The sequence below is a fragment of the Gopherus flavomarginatus genome, chromosome 10, assembly GCF_025201925.1.
Source record: "Gopherus flavomarginatus isolate rGopFla2 chromosome 10, rGopFla2.mat.asm, whole genome shotgun sequence".
Taxonomy (NCBI): Eukaryota; Metazoa; Chordata; order Testudines; family Testudinidae; genus Gopherus; species Gopherus flavomarginatus.
The window spans coordinates 69,880,725-69,899,349 of NC_066626.1; the positions used below are offsets into that span (position 1 = coordinate 69,880,725).

At 44.4% G+C, this 18,625-nt stretch overlaps 1 protein-coding gene across 8 annotated transcripts in view; it reads left to right on the forward strand.

Annotated features, from left to right (window-relative positions):
- Positions 1–12,978, forward strand: part of HEG1 (heart development protein with EGF like domains 1) — a 94,510-nt gene extending 81,532 nt beyond the window's left edge. For 7 of the 8 annotated variants that reach the window (XM_050916893.1, XM_050916894.1, XM_050916896.1 and 4 more), the window contains 5 exons: positions 3,964–4,006; positions 4,131–4,168; positions 4,714–4,801; positions 6,848–7,022; positions 8,625–12,978. In XM_050916893.1, the coding sequence (XP_050772850.1) occupies positions 3,964–4,006; positions 4,131–4,168; positions 4,714–4,801; positions 6,848–7,022; positions 8,625–8,774 (494 nt within the window). In that variant the 3' untranslated portion in view covers positions 8,775–12,978. Of the gene's footprint in view, positions 1–3,963; positions 4,007–4,130; positions 4,169–4,713; positions 4,802–6,472; positions 6,532–6,847; positions 7,023–8,624 lie in introns of those variants that run through there. The other variant, XM_050916898.1, reaches the window with a different exon arrangement.
- The last annotated feature ends 5,647 nt before the right edge of the window (positions 12,979–18,625 follow it).

Below are 18,625 nucleotides of genomic sequence, written 5' to 3' on the forward strand. Positions count from 1 at the left end.
GTGCATAAAGTTAAGCATAAGCCAAAATTGATAGCAATTGCACAGTATGATCTGATAGCTGAGTTCCTATTATTATTAGTATTTATTTTTGTAGCACCTATGAGCCTCATTCATATACCAGGACCCCGTTGTACTCGGCTCTCTTGATAGGAGGCCTTTAAAGGACCAGGAATGCCGGAAATAATGCCCAGCTTCTTGTTAATAAGAGTTTGTGCTTCTATTCTGCTCTCCATGGCAGTGAATATTGACCTCTTCTTTGTCATATGTTGCATTCCCCACCTCACACTAAGAGCAGTGGATCCTGCATTCCTCTACCTCCAACACTGTCTCAGATTATGTATTAACAGGCCCAAATGCTTGACATTTAAGCTTTGTTGTGGTTGCAGCTTGTGTGCATGTGTTTGGAAAAGAGCTGAGATGCTGCTTGTCTTCTTTTTTCAAGCTCTGAAGATTTCAAGGGTGTATCTACACTGCAACATAAGCCCATCCTTGATCCTGGGCTCCAAGCTACTCCCCCTTGTGTCTACACTGCAGTTGCACTAACACAGGGCTCAGAAGCAAGGTCCCAGGACTTTGCAGGGCTGGAGGATCCAAGCTCAAGTTAAGCCGGGACCCAGGATCTGAGCCTTATTGCTTTGCAGTGTAGATGCAGCCCCCCAGAGAGGGTCCAGGGAGTCAACCGAATGTAAGAACATAAGAACGGCCATACAGGGTCAGACCAAAGGTCCATCTAGCCAAGTATCCTGTCTTCTGACAATGGACAATGCCAGGTGCTTCAGAGAAAATGAACAGAACAGGTAATCGTCAAGTGATTCAGCCCCTGTTGCCTATTCCCAGCTTCCAGCAAACAGGCTAGGGACACCAACCCTGTCCATCTTGGCTAATAGCCATCAATGGATCTATCCTCCAGAAATTATCTAGTTCTTTTTTGAACCCTGTTAGAATTCTTGTGTTATGAGGAGTAAACAACACTTCCTTACTTTCTTTCTCCACACCAGTCATAATTTTATAGACCTCTATCATATCCTCTCTTAGTCCTCTCTTTTCCAAGCTGAAAAGTCCCAGTCTCTCCTCATATGAAAGCTATTCTATACCCCTAATCATTTTTGTTGCCCTTTTCTGTACCTTTTCCAATTCCAATGTATCTTTTTTGTGTCTTTTTTGAGATGGGGTGACCACATCTGCACACAGTATTCAAAATGGCGGTGTGCCATGGATTTATATAGAGGCAATATGATATTTTTATTATATGTGTGATACCTTATTATCTACCCCTTTCCTAATGATTCCCAACATTCTTTTGACTGCTGCTGCACATGGAGTGGATGTTTCCAGAGAACTATCCACAATGATTCCAAGATCTGTTTCCTGAGTGGTATCAACTAATTTAGATAATTTTATATGTATAGTTGGGATTATGTTTTCCAATGTGCATTTATCAACATTGAATTTCATCAGCCATTTTGTTGCCTAGTCCTGCACACCACATTTCAGGAAAGATGTGGACAAATGGGAGAAAGTCCAGAGAAGAGCAACAAAAATGATTAAAGGTCTAGAAATTATGACCTATGAGGAAAGATTTAAAAAATTGGGTTTATTTAATCTGGAGAAGAGAAGACTGAGAGGGGACATGATAATGGTTTTCAAGTACATAAAAGGTTGTTACAAGGAGGAGAGTGAAAAATTGTTCTCCTTAACCTCTGAGGATAGGACAAGAAGCAGTGGGTTTAAATTGCAGCAAGAGCAGTTTAGGTTGGACATTAGGAAAAACTTCCTGTCAGGGTGGTTAAGCACTGGAACAAATTCCCTACAGGGGTTGTGGAATCGCTATTATTGGAGGTTTTTAAGATCAGATTAGACAAACACCTGTCATGAATGGTCTAGTTATTACTTGGGTCTGGTCTCCACCACAAACCTATATTGGTATAACTGCGTCGCTTGGAGGTGTGAAAAATCCATAGCCCTGAGCCACATAGTTATACCAACCTAACCCCCGGTGTAGACAGCGCTATGTCGGCAAAAGAGTTTTCTCTCACTGACATTGCTACCGCTTCTAAGGGAGGTGGATTGACTAAGCCATCAGGCTTAGACAATTTTCATTAAAGCGCTACAGCTGCATCGGTAGATCTGTGCCAATGAAGCATTTTAAGTGTAGACATGCCCCAGGTCCTGCACTGAGTGGAAGGGCTGGCTTGGATTTGCTATTGAGGTCCCTTCCAGTTCTAACACTTCTATGACTCTATGCCTACAGCTTCTATCTACAGCAGGGGTCGGAAACCTATGGCATGCTTGCCACCTTTGGCACACTAGCCGATTTTGCTAGGCATGCAGTTGCCAGCCGGAGTCCCGGCCATTGGCCCCACTCAGCACACGGCTGGCTGAGTGAACAGAACCCCAGGCCGGCAGAGGCTGAGTGGAGCCGGCAGCCAGAACCCCAGACCGGCAGCGGGCATGCCCCACAGCTCTCCCCTCACCATGCTCGGGTTCTGTGGCTCCCGGGAGTGTGAGCCGCCAGGGCGTGGGGCCCTGGGCGTGCTGTGGGAGGGATGGCAGCAACGGCTCACACTCCCGGGAGCTGCAGAGCCTGAGCGCGGCGAGGGGGGAGCCGGGGGCACACGGGGACCACCGCCCGCATGCATCTGCAGCAGGAGCCCTCCCGGGGGGGGAGCACCAGGCCACAGCCTGGGCAGGCACACCCCCCGCTGCCCCGTCACTGCGCTTGGGTTCTGAGGTGCCCGGGAGTGTGAGCTGCTGTCTCCACTGCCCCTCTCACAGCTCCCCCCCACCCCACTGCCTCAGCACTCCATGTGGAATTTTGGTTGGGGCAGTCAGGGGACAGATAGGGGGTAGGGTTCTAGGGGGTAGTTAGGGTGGGGGAGTCTCAGGAGGGGGCAGTCAGGGGACAAGAAGCAGGGAGGCTTAGGTAGGGGGTGGGGTTCTGGGGGGCAGTTCGGGGCAGGGGTCCCAGGAGGGGCAGTCAGGGGACAAGGAGCTGGGGCAGGGGGTTGGATGTTCTGACTGGGGCAACCGGGGTGGGAAGTAGGAGGGAGTGGATGGGTCGGAGCGAGGGCAGGGCTCTCCCCTCTTTTTTGATTGTTGAAATATGGTAACCCCAGGCGAGAGGGTAGCCGGGGGACACGTGGGGACTGGTGCCCGCATACATCCACTGCAGCCTGCAGGAACCCCTGGGGAGGCACCAGGACTGCAGCCTGGGCAGGAGGGGGAGGGGCACAGCTGCTCTCCGCTAGCTGCGCTGCTGCCTTTGCTGGGTTGCTGCCCTCCTTGCACCGTGCCAGCTCCTCCATGGCTGGGGCTCGCTGCCGCCACAAGCGGGATGCTCTGGCTCTCCGGTGCCTCTGGAAGGCAGCTCCTCCCTGCTGAGCTGTTGCAGCCACCCAAGCCCGGCAAAGCCAGTAAGTGGACTCGGAGCAGGGGGCTGTGCATCGTCCAGGGGAGTTCAGGGGGCGGGGAGGGGGGAACCTGGTCTGGGGAGCAACCCCTGGGCATGGCTGGCCCCTGGGGTCTATAAAGGCTCACTGGGATTTGCCTCTCAATGGACCGATGTAAAGTGGGGGGCAAGGTGGAAGTTTCGCTTAAGGCAGAAAATATCCTTGCACTGGCCCTGCTCCGGGATGCGTGCACCCCAGGTTAAGAACCACTGCACTAAACTGATAAGATCTGCATTTTAATTGAATTTTAAATGAAGCTTCCTAAACATTTTTAAAAACTTGTTTACCTTACATATGACAATAGTTTATAGACTTATAGAGAGAGACCTTCTGAAAACGTTAAAATGTATTACCGGCACGCGAAACCTTAAATTAGAGTGAATACATGAAGACTCAGCACACCACTTCTGAAAGGTTGCCGACCCCTGGTCTACAGCAATACAAATAATAAATACACACCTACTTACAGTTCACCACTGAGGGATGCTCATCACCTTTCTCTTTAATTTTCTAGCTTGCGAAGATGGATATAGGCTTGAAAATGAGACCTGTGTGAGGTATAGTAATCTCTGTTTCTTAACCTAACTCCCTTTTCCCCACCCTCTCCCAAAATTGCTTTGGTAACATGTTGTCACAACTAAGGCTCAGATGTTTAAAGCTCATAGTTCTTTCCTGTTACAGGTGCCCGTTCGGCTTGGGGGGATTGAACTGTAGAAACCGTAAGTATGGAACTTCTTGTCCTTTCACATTATTCTTTGTTAGGGTCATGAGGGCACAAATGGTTCTTCTGTTTCTGATATGTTTTCAGCCTGAACTGCAATCAGAGTGCTTTGTTCTTCTAATTACTGGGGCAGAATTTCCCTTGGATCACCATTACCAGTCAGCACTAATGAGAAATTCTTATCCTTTTTTATAAAATTGAGTTTTATGCTGCAGAGGACGATGAAAAAGTACAGTCTGTCATGAGTTGATTACTGCTGCTTAAAGATGATCTGACTTTCCGTTGCGCACCTCTCGTATGTTCATAAGTACAAACTGTTCCAAAGAGGGGACCTGTTTTTGAATGTCTCACAGTTCCCATTTTTCTACCTGGTCCTCCAAAACTCCCCAACTCCAGGTAAATCTTCCTGACAAGAGAAGATAATTCCTAATCCTTTTGCCTGATGGATAGATATGGAGCTATATACCTGTATACCCACTTAAATATTTATAAGCATGTTATTGTTTCTAAGTCAGTGAGGTCGCCTGTGTCTCTTGTGTTTAGCGTATCAGCTAATCACCGTGGTGATTGCAGCTGCAGGAGGGGGACTTCTGCTTATCCTGGTGATAGCACTGATCATCACTTGCTGCCGGTAGGTATCATAAACCAGATGCCAAATCCTGTGTTAGTGATGTTAATGGATTATACAGGATTTAGTGCCTCACATCTAGACCTGAAAGGCCAAACATGCAGAGGACAAAACTTAGTGTAAACAATAGATTTAGTGGAGATACCAAAGGATATATTGTACTTACACTTCAGGGAAAATCTTTTTTTTCCCAGGAGCCAGCCCAAGTAACTGAACTGAGTGCTGGGAATCATGTCCATTGGGAAGGGAAGATAAAGGAAACCCACCTGCTCCGAGCCATGGAGCAGCAAAGGAGCTGCCTTGCAAAGGCAGCTCCAGCTGAGATGAAAGAAACAATTTATGCATTAGGAAAGACTAGAGGATTTAGGCTAGTGGGTAATGCTCTGGTGTTCCCCCCCCAAGCCTCAGCCCCACTGCTCAGACACCCTGTTCGTGGCCATGTAGTATGGCTCTGCAGAGCTAGATTCCATATCACCCATGAAGTGCAGGCTTCTACACCTTCGTACAAGTGCTGCCTCTCTTTGGCACTACAAAATTACTCTGGGCAGGATGCCTTCTGTACCTATGAACTGGGAGCAACACGTAATTTGTGCCCCAGCACCTCTGGGCTTGGCAGTTCACAGCCCCGGCACCTCTGGGCTTGGCAGTTCACAGCCCCAGCCTCTCTGGGCTTGTCACGTCAGTTATGAAAGTAAAAAAATTGCTTGAAGTCTGGCACCTAAAGGCTTGAGCCCCAGCACCTCTTTCATTGCAAATTAAGCACCAAATGTGAGGCAGGATTTACCCCATAAACAGAATTATACTCAGTATATTTAATATAGCACTTTACAATATTAATTAACCTGTACCACACTTTTGTGAAGTAGACAAGTATTATGATACCAGTTCTGTAGATGGGTAACATGATTGTGTCAGGGTTGCCTAGCAAGTCAGTGGTATAGCAAAGAACAGAACCAAGGAGTTTTGACTCCTAGTTTTCATATCTAGGTACAAGATCACCTCCCTTCCTTAAGTAAACTAACCACTCAATAGCATAAATGTGCAGCATTGGGATATCCCCCTCTTTGGGGACACAGTTTTGAATCTAAATCTCCTCCAGAGGAGATTCTCATAAGATACAGTAGATAGGTGGGTTGTTTGCGGGGGTGGGGTTGAGATTCTGGGAGTTCAAACAGGCCCTCTGACAGGCCCCCCAGGACTCCCACTCCCAACCCTCCCTGTTCCCCATGCCCAGATTGCCCTCCCAGAACCTCCGCCTCATCCAACTTCCTCCTCCTCCCTGACTGTCCCCCAGGACCCCCTCGCTCCCTTACCCAACTTCCCCACTCCCCGCCCCCTTACCAGCAGCAGGAGCTCGCAGACGCGACACCCGGCCAGAGCCAGCAGCACTCCCCACGCTGCCCAGCGAGAGCGGCGGGCCAGAGCGCGGCCTGCACAGCGGCGTGGCTGCAGGGGAGGGGAGACAGCGAGGGAGAGGCCGGGGACTAGGCTCCCCGGCCAGGAGCTCAGGGGCCGGGAAGGATGGTCCCGCAGGCCGGATGTGGCCCAGAGGCCATAGTTTGCCCACGTCTGATCGAATCTGACCTCCTGTGTAAAACAGACCATAGACTCTCACCCAGTGATCCCTGCATCAAGCCCATAACTTCTGTTTGAGCTAAAGCGCGTCTCTTTTAGAAAGACAGGCAGTCCTTATGTACAGACTTGAAGTGATGGAGAATCCACCACATCACTAGGTAAGTTGTTCCAGTGGTTAATTACCCTCACTGTTGAGTCATTCCAACCTTAGTCACAAGGTTTAAGCTTGTCTGCACTGGAGATTCCAGCAAAGCGTGCACCAGTGCAAACTCTGATTATGAACAAGAAAAACTGCAATTTTTACACTAGTGCAGCTCACCGCAGGGATAAGCTGCATTGGTGAAAACTGGAGTTTTCTTCACCTACAGTCCAGCTTCATACCACTGCCTGCAATCAAGGCAAATCTCCTTAAATCATGTCACCGAAACAAGACAGCAAGATCAGTTTTGCCTTTTAACTTTTTTTTTTAAATAGGAAGAATAAAAATGACATAAGTAAACTCATCTTCAAGAGTGGGGATTTCCAAATGTCACCGTATGCCGAGTACCCCAAGAATCCTCGAGCACAGGAGTGGGGCAGAGAGACCATAGAAATGCAAGAAAATGGAAGCACTAAAAACCTGCTGCAGATGACGGATGTATATTATTCGGTATCTATTCCCGGGTTCCATCTATACTTTTTCTTTTGTCTAATGGTCCAGAGATATTTTATCCTTTGCTACCTAAGATGTGGACACATGGCATGTAAGACGAAAGCAAATAGCTGAGGCTTGAGAGTCTTGTGGGCACAGTTTCTGAGCCTGCAAACCATTGCTCCTGTGAGTAAATCTAATGCATTTACTCATGTGAGTAAATGCTAAAGGATCAGGTCCATATTTTGCAATCTTGTTATCCAGCGATATAAGAGGACCATGAGCATTACTTTGTTTTGATTTGCATTTTATTTGCAAGGTTAATTTGTTTTTCTAGAGCACATTTATTGGGATATACTGTAGCAATGGAATTGACCCTTGTTCCTGCTCTCAGATAGCAAAAGAGCCTTGGAAATTGAGTGGTTTCCCATACTTTTCTGAAGACATTTATTATAACCAATAAACAGGAATGTGAGTTTTTGCAGGTGGTTGGTACAGAACCACCATTGTACAGCAATGACGAGTCTCACAACAGGAGCCAACAGCGGTTTAGTGCTACTCAAGGGCACTACTCACTGTGAGTAAGGATGCCACAGTCTAGGCATTATGAAGCAAAGATCCTGTTGGCATCCAGATGTCCCCGATAATTTACCATGGTGACTCAGCAAAGTTGTCTCTAAATGGAATTTTTTTCAGAGGTTTCCTTCCATGTGGCATTAGCTTCTCTTTGGAAGTGGAGCTGCTAACATCCTTCTGGGCTCCCTAAGAAGAGTATTCCCGTAGCACACTATGCTGATGTATTAGTGTCCTTCATGTGCATAGCACCTCCCTTTATGGTCACAGTGACTGATTAAGTGTTTGCTAAACCCCGGTAGTTTCCAGATCCTCTCCCCTCTTAATTACCAGGTGCAAAGGCTAACAGCTGTTTGGGCCTGTATCACTTTCTCGATTGAGAGTTAGCCAAATGGTTGTACTTGCACACATGTGGTGGTAGAGATAAATGTTCATAATGTATTAATGAGCCTCGCAGAATCCTCCTATTCCACTGCTCTGAGAGTGCACATCATGGAATCAGAGGTGAAGTCTAGGCACGTCCCTGTTGCTTGAGATATTTAAAATTAGACTGAACAAAAAAATAGAAGCTCTAGAAAATAGCTAGGAACAATCCTTTAATAGCAGGTGGGATGGATCTGAGAGCTCATCTCAAACCATGACATTTCTTTGTAGCCACTGAAATAACTGTCTTCAATCATTGCTTAAAGTTATGGTCCTGATCCTCAGCTGGTGTAAATCAACATTTCATTCCCTTTGAAGCACCTGGCATTGGCCACTGTCAGAAGACAGGATACTGGGCTAGATGGACCTTTGGTCTCACCCAGTATGGCCTTTCTTATGTAATATAGCTCCAATGACTTCACTGAAGAAGCTATGCTAATTTACATCAGCCAAATAAATGCCTGAAATAAAAGGGAACTCAGACAAGAACAATAAAAACAAACAAATTCAAGTGTGTTTCCATTTAATCATGTGAGTCTGGGAAAGAAAAGATTTTAAGGCTACATTTGAAATAGGACTCAGGCCTCAGAATAAGAGCCTTTTCTTTTCTTTTTTATACTATAGCCGACTGGACTAAGAAACGCTGAACTGGAAAGAAATGGACTTTATCCTCCCTACACTGGTTTACCTGGATCCAGACATTCATGCATCTACCCTGGACAATATAACCTATCCTTTATTAGTGATGAAACTAGAAGAAGAGACTATTTTTAACATAATTGTGTGGGAGTGGAAGATCAACATAGATAGGTGTCCTTGTTTACCAGGTACACTCTGTCACATGACAGTTCAGCTGATACCAGTCTTAATCTTCACATACAGGAAGGACTTTGAACTCAAAAGAACACAGAGCAGTGCTGCCTTGAAAACCCATTTGTAGCTGTTGAGTAGTGAAGATGGAGGGGAAGAATGAGCCAATATGCAGATCTGTAAAAGACCCGGGTGGAAGTTTGTGGAAGTGAACTTGTGCACTCCACTTTTATCTTCGCCACTGACATCACATAACATGAATTTGTTAATAGATCAGTACAGACAGACTAATTGTTGCCTGCATTCTAAAATTAATACCACTAGGGAGTGTTTTGTTTACAGATATTGTAAAATTACAGATATTGGTCTGACTGCTGTGTGTTTCCTCTTGGCCAGCTTTTATGCAAAGATACACTGTGTACTCTTTTTGAGTAGGAAGTGTATGTTCATTTCAGACCCTTCTCTGCCTTTCCATGTTAAGATCTGATTCCTGTGCAACAAGGGAGCAAGATTGCCCACTAAATATTATTTTTTTTATTGGTATGTGTCATTCTGTCAAATGTCTCAGCGCTTAACTAAGCACTCCATCTGGCAATGATGGCTGAGTTCACAGGTTGACATTGATATTTTCAAAGGAGTATGGGGGATTTAGCCACGCCTCCTTACTTTTAATGGGAAAAGGTATAACTGATGCCTTGCACTGCTTTGAAAATCTCCTTTGTGTTTGGAAATGTCTGAATGTGACAGTGTATTGCCCACTGATCTGCAATGTTGTTCAAAACTTCTGTTATTATATTGTGGTAAGTCACCACAGCAACCTCCAGCAGGGATTTAAATGTGTTCTAAAAGCAGCAAGATCAGATAAAGTATTCATTAATGGAGCAATAAATTACAAGATAAAATTGTTGAGGTAGATCGCATTGCTTTGCAGAAAATGTGTATAGCCACAGTGAACTTCAGGGAGAAAGCGGCCAAGAACAGAAGTATTATAGCCCTGGTTGGACTGATGTACCATGAATTTTAGACTTTGCATTGGATCCAGACAGCCACAGCTCCCCTGATTTCAATGGGCACTGCAGAGCTACTCAGCACATCAGAAAATCAGGCCTGTTGTGGCCAGATGCATTTGACTGTGGGAGAAGCACAAGGCTTTAGATCACAAAAAAAACTGTTAAGGACTTCCAGCTGTCTTCACTGTCAGTCCTTTTAGCTGGCAATTTGCACTGGATTGACAGTTAGTCACTGCAAATGGAGCTGGTCGGGAATTTGTGACATTTTGACCCCCAAAAATTCAACATTTTTTGCACAAAAAAGCATTTTTTACGAGCTTATCATGTAGTCTGTGATTCTAGAAAATTTGCATGAAAAACTACAAAATATTTGTTGTGAAGGTCTTTCTGCATTTTTCAATAGGGTCTAACTTCACAGTTGTTTCATTCTTGAAGAACTCTTTAACTTACTTCACCAATCCTATTTGATTCCCTGAACACATGTATTTTTGAAGATATCACAGTTGGCTGTTGTAAAAATGTCTGTTGATCACTGGGGAAGAAGCTCCAAATAGATAATTTATTACATTCCTAACTTAGGGTCTGATCCAAAGCTCTCTGACTTCACTCTGCAGGGTTGAGTGCTTGGTGAAGATCACATTAATCAAATACACTTAGAGTTTGTCTTCACTGCAAAGTGAACTCTAATTATAACTCAAGTTGCCCCTAGCTCAGCTCCCTTCCACACACAAAAATCCTTCACTCAAGTTAGCTGGTCTGAGATGGGGGATAAACTAAACTCAAATCAGCTGTTAACATAATCTCTTTGCAGTGTGGCTGCAGGCTAGCTCCACTCTAATGCCACTAATCTTACAGTGCCTTCCCACAATTCTCCCTGAGTGCTCAGAAAAGGCTTACAAGTTCTCCCACAATACATGGGAAAGAATTTATAGAGTGACTTCGCTTACTGCAGTGTCAACAGTAGAACGTGCCCTTAGAGTTCCTAGTAGCACATCTGAGTGAGTACAGCGTCAGTGTGGATAAAGGAACTTGAGTGCTATGTCCCAGAGTGGCTGCTCTCACTCTGGCTAAGATAACTCTAGAGCAGTAACTTTGCAGTGAAGGTCACACGAGTTAACTCTATAGTGAAGACAGACCCGCAATTAACTGACACTTAACAGTGTTTGTTTGCCATAGAGCCTGTGATCCTAAAGTGTCTTGCCCAGCACTCAGAAAGTTGTTGTGCCCCATCTCAAGTGTGAACAGATGCACAAGTAAGATTCACTACTAGGCATTCGTTCTTCTTTGAGTGTAGTGTTCCTGTTGGTGCTCCGCTTTAGGTGAGCCTGAGCCTTTGGTTGGAGATTTTTGGTAGCAGCATTAGCTTGGACCGCATGTGTACCGCATACCCCTCCTTCCCCACATCGAGACTATATGAGGCCGTGTGGATGAACCATCTCAGTTCCTTCTCAACCACCTGCGGCCTGAGACAGAGTCTACAACAGTGCCTGTTCTCTACTAGTATTCAGAATTCAGTTTGTTGGTTAATATGTACTGTTTGTAGTTGTTGGAACAACTAACTTTCTTTCTTTCTACAAAAAAGTTTAAAATATTATTTAAAAATATTTTTGTTCATAGATATAGTTAGTGTTGAGTTTTTTTCCCCCTTCAATAGGGGTCGATTTGTTGTTAATTTGCTTGGGATTGCTAGGCTTCCTGGGATTTAAAAAGTGCTTCTCTTGTCATGAGGCTATTCTAGTCATCAAGTGGATTATCTGTTGGAATTGAAAACATTGGGTCTTTCTATGAACTCCATTACACTATTACTTACAGCCTTTCACATATCCATAAGGAGCTTTTTGCTCTGTGCTCATCCAGTCATGGTAAGATTCCTAAGAGGTTTGTCAAATCTCTACCCACAAATCAGAGACTCTACTCCTAGTGGGGACCTGAACCTAGTCCTGCATTGCCTTATGAACTACCCCTTTGAACCACTAGGTATTTGTTCTTCGTTAGAGTGATCAATGAAGACAGTCTTCTTGGTAGTTATAACCTCTGCCCAAAGGGTCAGAGAATTGGGAACTTTAATGGTGGAACACCCCCCTCCATTTATGGTATTAATTACAGAGAAAGTATCTCTGTGGGCCCAACCCAGAGTTTTACCTAAGGTGTCCTCAGAATTTATTTAATCAAACCCATTCATTGCTTGGTTTGTTTGTTTTCCCCGAGAACCACATTGGACTAGTCAAGAAGCCATGTTGCATACTCTAGATGCATTAGCTTTTTATTTAGACAGGACCAAACCTTTTAGACAGTCTCCTAGATTATTTGTATCCATTATGGACAGAAAGAAGGGTTCGGTTATTTCAAAACAGAAGTTATCAAAGTGAATCTCTGACATATTACAGTCTGTTATGACAAAACTCAGATTCAGCTCCCTTCAAGAAGGATAGTACATTCCACTAGCGTATTTTCTTCTTCTACAGCCTAGCTTAAGGATGTGTCAATTGGAGACATCTGAAGAGTGCAACATGGTCCTCAGCCACCTACCTTTTCTATTCATTGTGCCTTGGTGTCTGCTGCAAGATCAGATGCGGCTGTAGGCGATGCAGTTCTCTCTTCGGTATTGGACCCTGGTCCAAACCTCTCACCTTCTTAGGGATGTACTGCCCTGAAGTAGTGCACCCACAGGGACACTGCTTGAGGAAGAAGGAGAGATTACTCACCTTGTGCAGTAACTGTAGTTCTTCGATGTGTGTGTTCCTATGGGTGCTCCACTACCCACCCTCCTTCCCCTCTGCTTTGGAGTCTCCTTTGTGGGAATTGCGGTGGAGAAGGAACTGAGGGCGGGTCATCCAGTGGCCTCATATAGGCTTGGTGCAGGGTACAAGGATGTGTGAGGCATGTACATGGGCCAAATGGGTGCTGCTACCAAAACTGCTGATCAAAGGCGCAGGTGCAATGGAAGTGGAGCACCCGCAGGAACATACATCTCAAAGAATTCCAGCTGCTGCACAGGGTGAGTAACCATCTCCTTCTCTGCACTTCAGTAGGTTTCAGACCCCTGTTCATGCCTTGCCCCTTCCTCTTGAGATTGCAAGAGAAGAGAGGTGCAACAGAGGAATGTATCTGAGGAGACATTTGCTTAAGTGTGATCCGTAGTGTGCAAATGCAGCACTTAACTGTTACTGCTGCAGGCAATAGGCAGAAGTTACAATGTGATTGTGCACCAACCTTCTCAGTGATGCAGGGTCAGGGTCCCCTGTTCTTCTCACCCTGTTTATGGCTTTTGATCTTGCCCTGAACTTCATACCTGCCTTGTTCAGGCTCAGGCCCACAGAGGGTAATATTTAACACATCTCAACTCTGAACAAGCTGGCCGTGTGATTCTTGTGTAATCTACCCCTGTCTAGGAGCTCTACTTAAAGGAAAACTCTAGTGATTAGTTATAATACACAAAACAGCTTAATAGATAAACATTACTGGCTAGACAGTATTACTGCAGAAAAGGAGCTGATGGTTGTAGTGGATTAAATTAAATATGAGCCAACAATGTGATGCAGTTGTAAAAAAGGACAAATAACATTCTGGTATATTAACCATTCTACTGTGCACTGATGAGACCTCAGCTGGAGTACTGTGTCCAGTTCTGGGTGCCACAATTTAGGAAACGTGGACAAATGGAGGAGAGTCCAGAGAAGAGCAACAAAAATGATAAACGGTTTAGAAAACCAGACCTATAAGGAAAGGTTAAAAAACTGGGTATGTTTAGGGTTGAGAAAAGAAGACTGAGGAGGGACCTGATAACAGGAGTAAGATGGGGCTGTTTATAAAGAAGATAGTGATCAATTGTTCTCCTTGTCCACTGAAGGTAGAACAACAAGTAATGGGCTTAAAATGCAGCAAGGGAGATTTAGGTTACATGTTAGGAAAAACTGTCTAACTACAAGGATATTAAAGAGACAAGGTGGGTGAGGTAATATCTTTTGTTGGACCAACTTCTGCTGGTGAGAGAGACAAGCTTTCAAACCGCACTGAGTTATTTGGGTCTGGGAAAAGGTACTCCCAGCATCACAGCAAAGTGCAAGTGGAACAGATTATTTAGTATAAGTAGTTAGCATATACAGTATTGTAAGGAACCATTCAGTGTAGAGTAGCCTGTTAACAAAAAGAGGGGTTAGTGGGTTACAGATTATTGTAAGAAACAATAAATCCAGTGTCTCTCTTCAATCCGTGTTTTTTAGGGCCTAGCGGAGTAATGAATCTAAGCTCCCCGGCTCATCTTTTGAAAGTGTTGTGCAGTTTCCTTTGAGGATGAGGACTGGAAGGTCATATTGCTTTGTGAAAGGTGTTCACCCACAGATGACAGGGTGTTTTTGTCTTTTATCATTTTCCTGTGTGAGTTCATTTGAGAGCGTAGTGATTGCCTGGTTTCACCCGCATAGTTGTTGTTGGGGCAGTTAGTGCACTGGATGAGGTACAGACTCATGTTGGGATAGGCATGTGTAGGATATGTGGATTTTAAAAGGTGTATTGTGGGAGGTGTTGATCAGTGTAACAGTGGATGAATAGTTAAGCACTGGAATAGATTACCAGGGGAGGCTGTGGAATCCCTGCCACTGGAAGTGTTTAAGAACAGGTTAGACAAACACCTGTCAGGAATGGTCTAGGTTTAGTTGGTTCTGCTCATTGGAGGGAATGGACTAGAGGACCTCTCAAGGTCCCTTCCAGCCCTACATGTCTATGACTATGATAAAAGGATCTAAAATTTCAAAGTAGCTGTTGGAAACCCTTGGCACTTTAATCATTATTTCCATTCAGTGAATGGTGCTTTTGCCCCCCTCACTGGAAGCTGCTGTCTTAGTGCTACATCCCATCAGGGGCCCATCTGATGATACAAATGAGGGGCTTGATCCTGCAGCCCTCACACAAGTAGCTCTTAGGCGTCTGATCCTGCAAAGTGCTCAGTTTCTAATGATTCTCTAAGAGTTAAGGAAGCCCAGTCGCTCACAGGAGTTGAGCTCTACATGAGCTGTCCCATTGAAGTTAGTGGGACTACCTGTGTGAGTCAGGGCTGCAGGACCAGTACCTACAGCTGAAAGGATCACTCCAACTTTGGATCATTAAACAGTCTAATTGTTAACTGTTCGTTTTAATGTCTTTGTTTCTAAACACTCCTTTGGGTGCATACCTGCATCCTGTAATCACATGTGCAGTCCCATTAAAATCAGCGGGATTACCCAAATCATAGAAATATAGGACTGCGAGAGACCTCAAGAGTGTTTCTCAATGACCAGTCCATGGACCAGCACTTGTCCCCAAGATCTCTCTGACACATTATAGGAAGGTAGCAAGCTGATTCCTGGTATCAAAAAGGTTGAGAAACTTTGATTCTAGTTCATGAGTAATGGCTGCAGGATTTTTCCAGGAAGATCTCTTATCTTTATTTTATTGAACCTTTGTACATAGCACAGCAGGTAGAGATAAGAAAATATTTTTTTATACTAGTGTTTATCCTTTAAAGACTCCACATGCTTTCAGACTGGTACCTAAATGAACTCTTGAGCTCATAGAGCTACTGCACATCCTGTCTATAAAATCTTGGTTGCAAAGTTTCTCGCAGCATACATTGCAACAACATTTAGGAAGATTTGTAGTGATTATCTGCAGCAAGGATGAAATCTACCCTGTGTAAACAGTCAGCACACAGCCTATGCCTCATACAATTCCGACTTAAACTCTACTTAGAGGATTTAAGTGGAACTTAGCACATAGGGCTGGTAGTGGCTCTCTGCACTAGGGTGAATTTCACTTTTTGTCTGAAATTCTTCAGAATACAAGTGCTACCAAAAATGTGCCCTGTGATTCAGTCCACTTCGAAGCCAGATCTCTTGCAAACACAGAATGCAGAGAATATAATTTTCCAATTTTTGACAAATACCGACACAATCCTAACTCTGCTAATGCAGAGAATGTTAGTTGGGTGTAGTGCACCTTAGTCTTGAGTGCTATGAACGCAACAGCTAAAGTCCGTCCTGATCATCACTACTTGTGACGTGGATATGATACATTTTTTTCATTGATTGCTTCAATTAAAAACAAAACACTAATCCTGTCTATTTCTATCTACCACATCTATTTCTATCTAGCTATCACCTTGGTATCTAACAGGGTTGCCCAGATGGGGGGGCAATTTGCCTCAGGCCCCGGGCCCCACAGGGGCCCCCACGAGAATAAAGTATTCTATAGTATTGCAACTTTTTTTTATGGAAGGGGCCCCCAAAATTGCTTTGTCCCAGGCCCCGTGAATCCTTTGGGCAGCCCTGGTATCTAAGCCCCATACACTAATGGTACATGGTTTGTTACTCCTATCTGGAGATCTGGAAGGTGTTCCAGATGATAAACCATTCCTCCGCTTTCCCTCTGCCCCAGGACAATATTTTCAAGCTTTATCACCTTATGTTAAGCTAAATCCATAGACACACACCTAAATCAGAGTACCCTGGTCTTTCCAATGGTTATGTTTCCTAATTTTAGGTACCCAAAATTGAACATTTAGGCCACTCTTAATACTGCTCCCATGTGTCATGGCTGTCATTCTCCTGAGCAAGGAGGGAGGGACAGAACTCTGTTCAGAGTATTTCAGTATTGCTGATTAATAGGCTACAAGTGGTTCAGCAAGTTGAGGTGTATCCCATCTCTACTTACGCATCCACTATAAATTTAACATGTTGCATCTGCAGGTCTCCTAGCCCCTGCTGGCATGCACAGCAAGAGACCAGGAGCAGGCATCAAAGCTAGGTTAGCTTGCTTGGCAGATCATAGCAGAACCAGGCCAACAGGCAGCCATGTAGGTGGGGTGTTGATTCACTTTGGGAAAAGTACCAACTTCGTTACTTGATGGGGAAAGCTGTCTATGTGCTTGGGGGGGGGGGGTTATGGTGACTTATCAATTGTTTTGACACTGCTGTGCCTAAGGGGCTTTTATGGGCTGAATGCGCCCAATAGCCAGGCTCAGAGAGGCAGCCAACGTAAGATGACTAGAACAGCAAAATTTGGCCTGGCTATTGGGGGCATTCAAGACCCACTGCTAAAATTGAGGGGGGAACTTCATTGCCATGGTGGTGTGATCTGCTGTTCCCCTCTGGTCTGCAGTAGGATGTAGCAACGTGGCAACAGAACTTCAAAGCTTTAAACGGCCGTAACCAGAACAAAGAGCAGAACCATCAATGCAGTTGCCCTGTGCCCCCTAATACATTAAGCAACTCTGAGACAATTCAGCCTTGTTCTGTTACCACATTTCCTGTAAAGTTCTGACTTTCCTGTCTAATTCCATGGCACTCCACCCCTCCCAACACTAACAAGGCTCAGCACTCCAGGTGCATTTGCCTGAGGTATCAGGAGCAAAATATATTTTAAAATCCTATATAGCTGCATCTACATAGGAACTTGTTCCGTTATAATACATATTTCCCCTGCAATGTTCCACCAGACTTTCCCCAAGCACTGCAGGAGCCCTGGGATTAGACATAGTGGGTTCGGCCATTACTGTATATTCCTTCCCAGCGTTTGTCAGTTCTAGTCTCTGTTCCCAATTCATCTGGATTCCTCATTCCCTCTAGTCAATATTTAATCTTCAGATTTCTTCCTTAAAATCAAAAGAAACAGATTTTACTTTAATGTTCTTCTTTCAGTGCTATTATTTGTGCTTCTTAGAAGACCCAGGACCTAATCCAATTTCCATTAAAGTCAATGGGAAAACACTCCCACTGATTTTAATGAGTGTTTGATTCAGTCCTCGGTTCACACCAAGTTGAAGATGAATTGTGCTTCACTGCATGTATTACTTCAACTCTGGCCATTTGTGTGACTATTTTCCACCTTGAATATTGTGTTGAATTTTAAAACGTGTACTTAACAGTGTAGCAAACCCTGTCGTATGTGAGCTTGTACATATGTTATTTTTCAAGAGCTGGAGCACCTTCTTAAAGAGAGAATGAATGCTAATTTCATACATTGTTTCAGGTGGGAAAACCTTTAATAATTGAGCAACATTTCTCCTATACGAAGGCCTTCTAGGGCTAAAGGTGATGTGTCCTGTGCTCATAGCTGAGAAACCACTGGCCAATTTACTCTCAAATGGCCTGTTGGAAATACGAACAGAGCATGCCACTTTTCATGGGGTGTGTCTAGTATACTGTATGTGTCTTGTAAGTGTCACAAAGCTAAGTAAATCATATTTATTTTTTCATTGCCCTGAAGCCACAAAGGCTCCAATGCAGGACAAAGACACATAATGATGCAAGAAAAAGAGTTGAACAATAAGCCAAAAAGAAGAAATAAATGGCTCTGGCAGTTTAATTATTTGACTTTTTTGTTGTAAAAATCTTGCTCCGTGTAGGGCAATCATTATTTCATGTGTGATGCGTGGAATTTGGGTTCAACCTGAGGGATATCCCTAATGATGAGGGAGACCTGAGGAGTATTGGCCTTTATGTTCTTTTGAAGCAGTAATTAAATGGTGAGGTCCCGGAGTGCCTGTTCTGGCAAACTCTAATCGAAATCAAGGGGAGCTTTGTCAAAGAAATAAGTGAAGGGTGTGGCCCTCAGATCGGCAAATTACGACAGTGAGCTGTGGGAAAGTCCTATGGAATGGAACAGAAAAGAATAACTTTTCTTGAACAATCCTACAGAATTTGATAGAGAATTGTATCCCTGCTATACAATCATGTAGAATGGTTAAAAAAGAACTTATCAGGAAGGATATCCTCCCTTCTTAAATGGTTTAGGTTTTTAGAGGAAATTCTATAAAGCCCTATTGGTTTC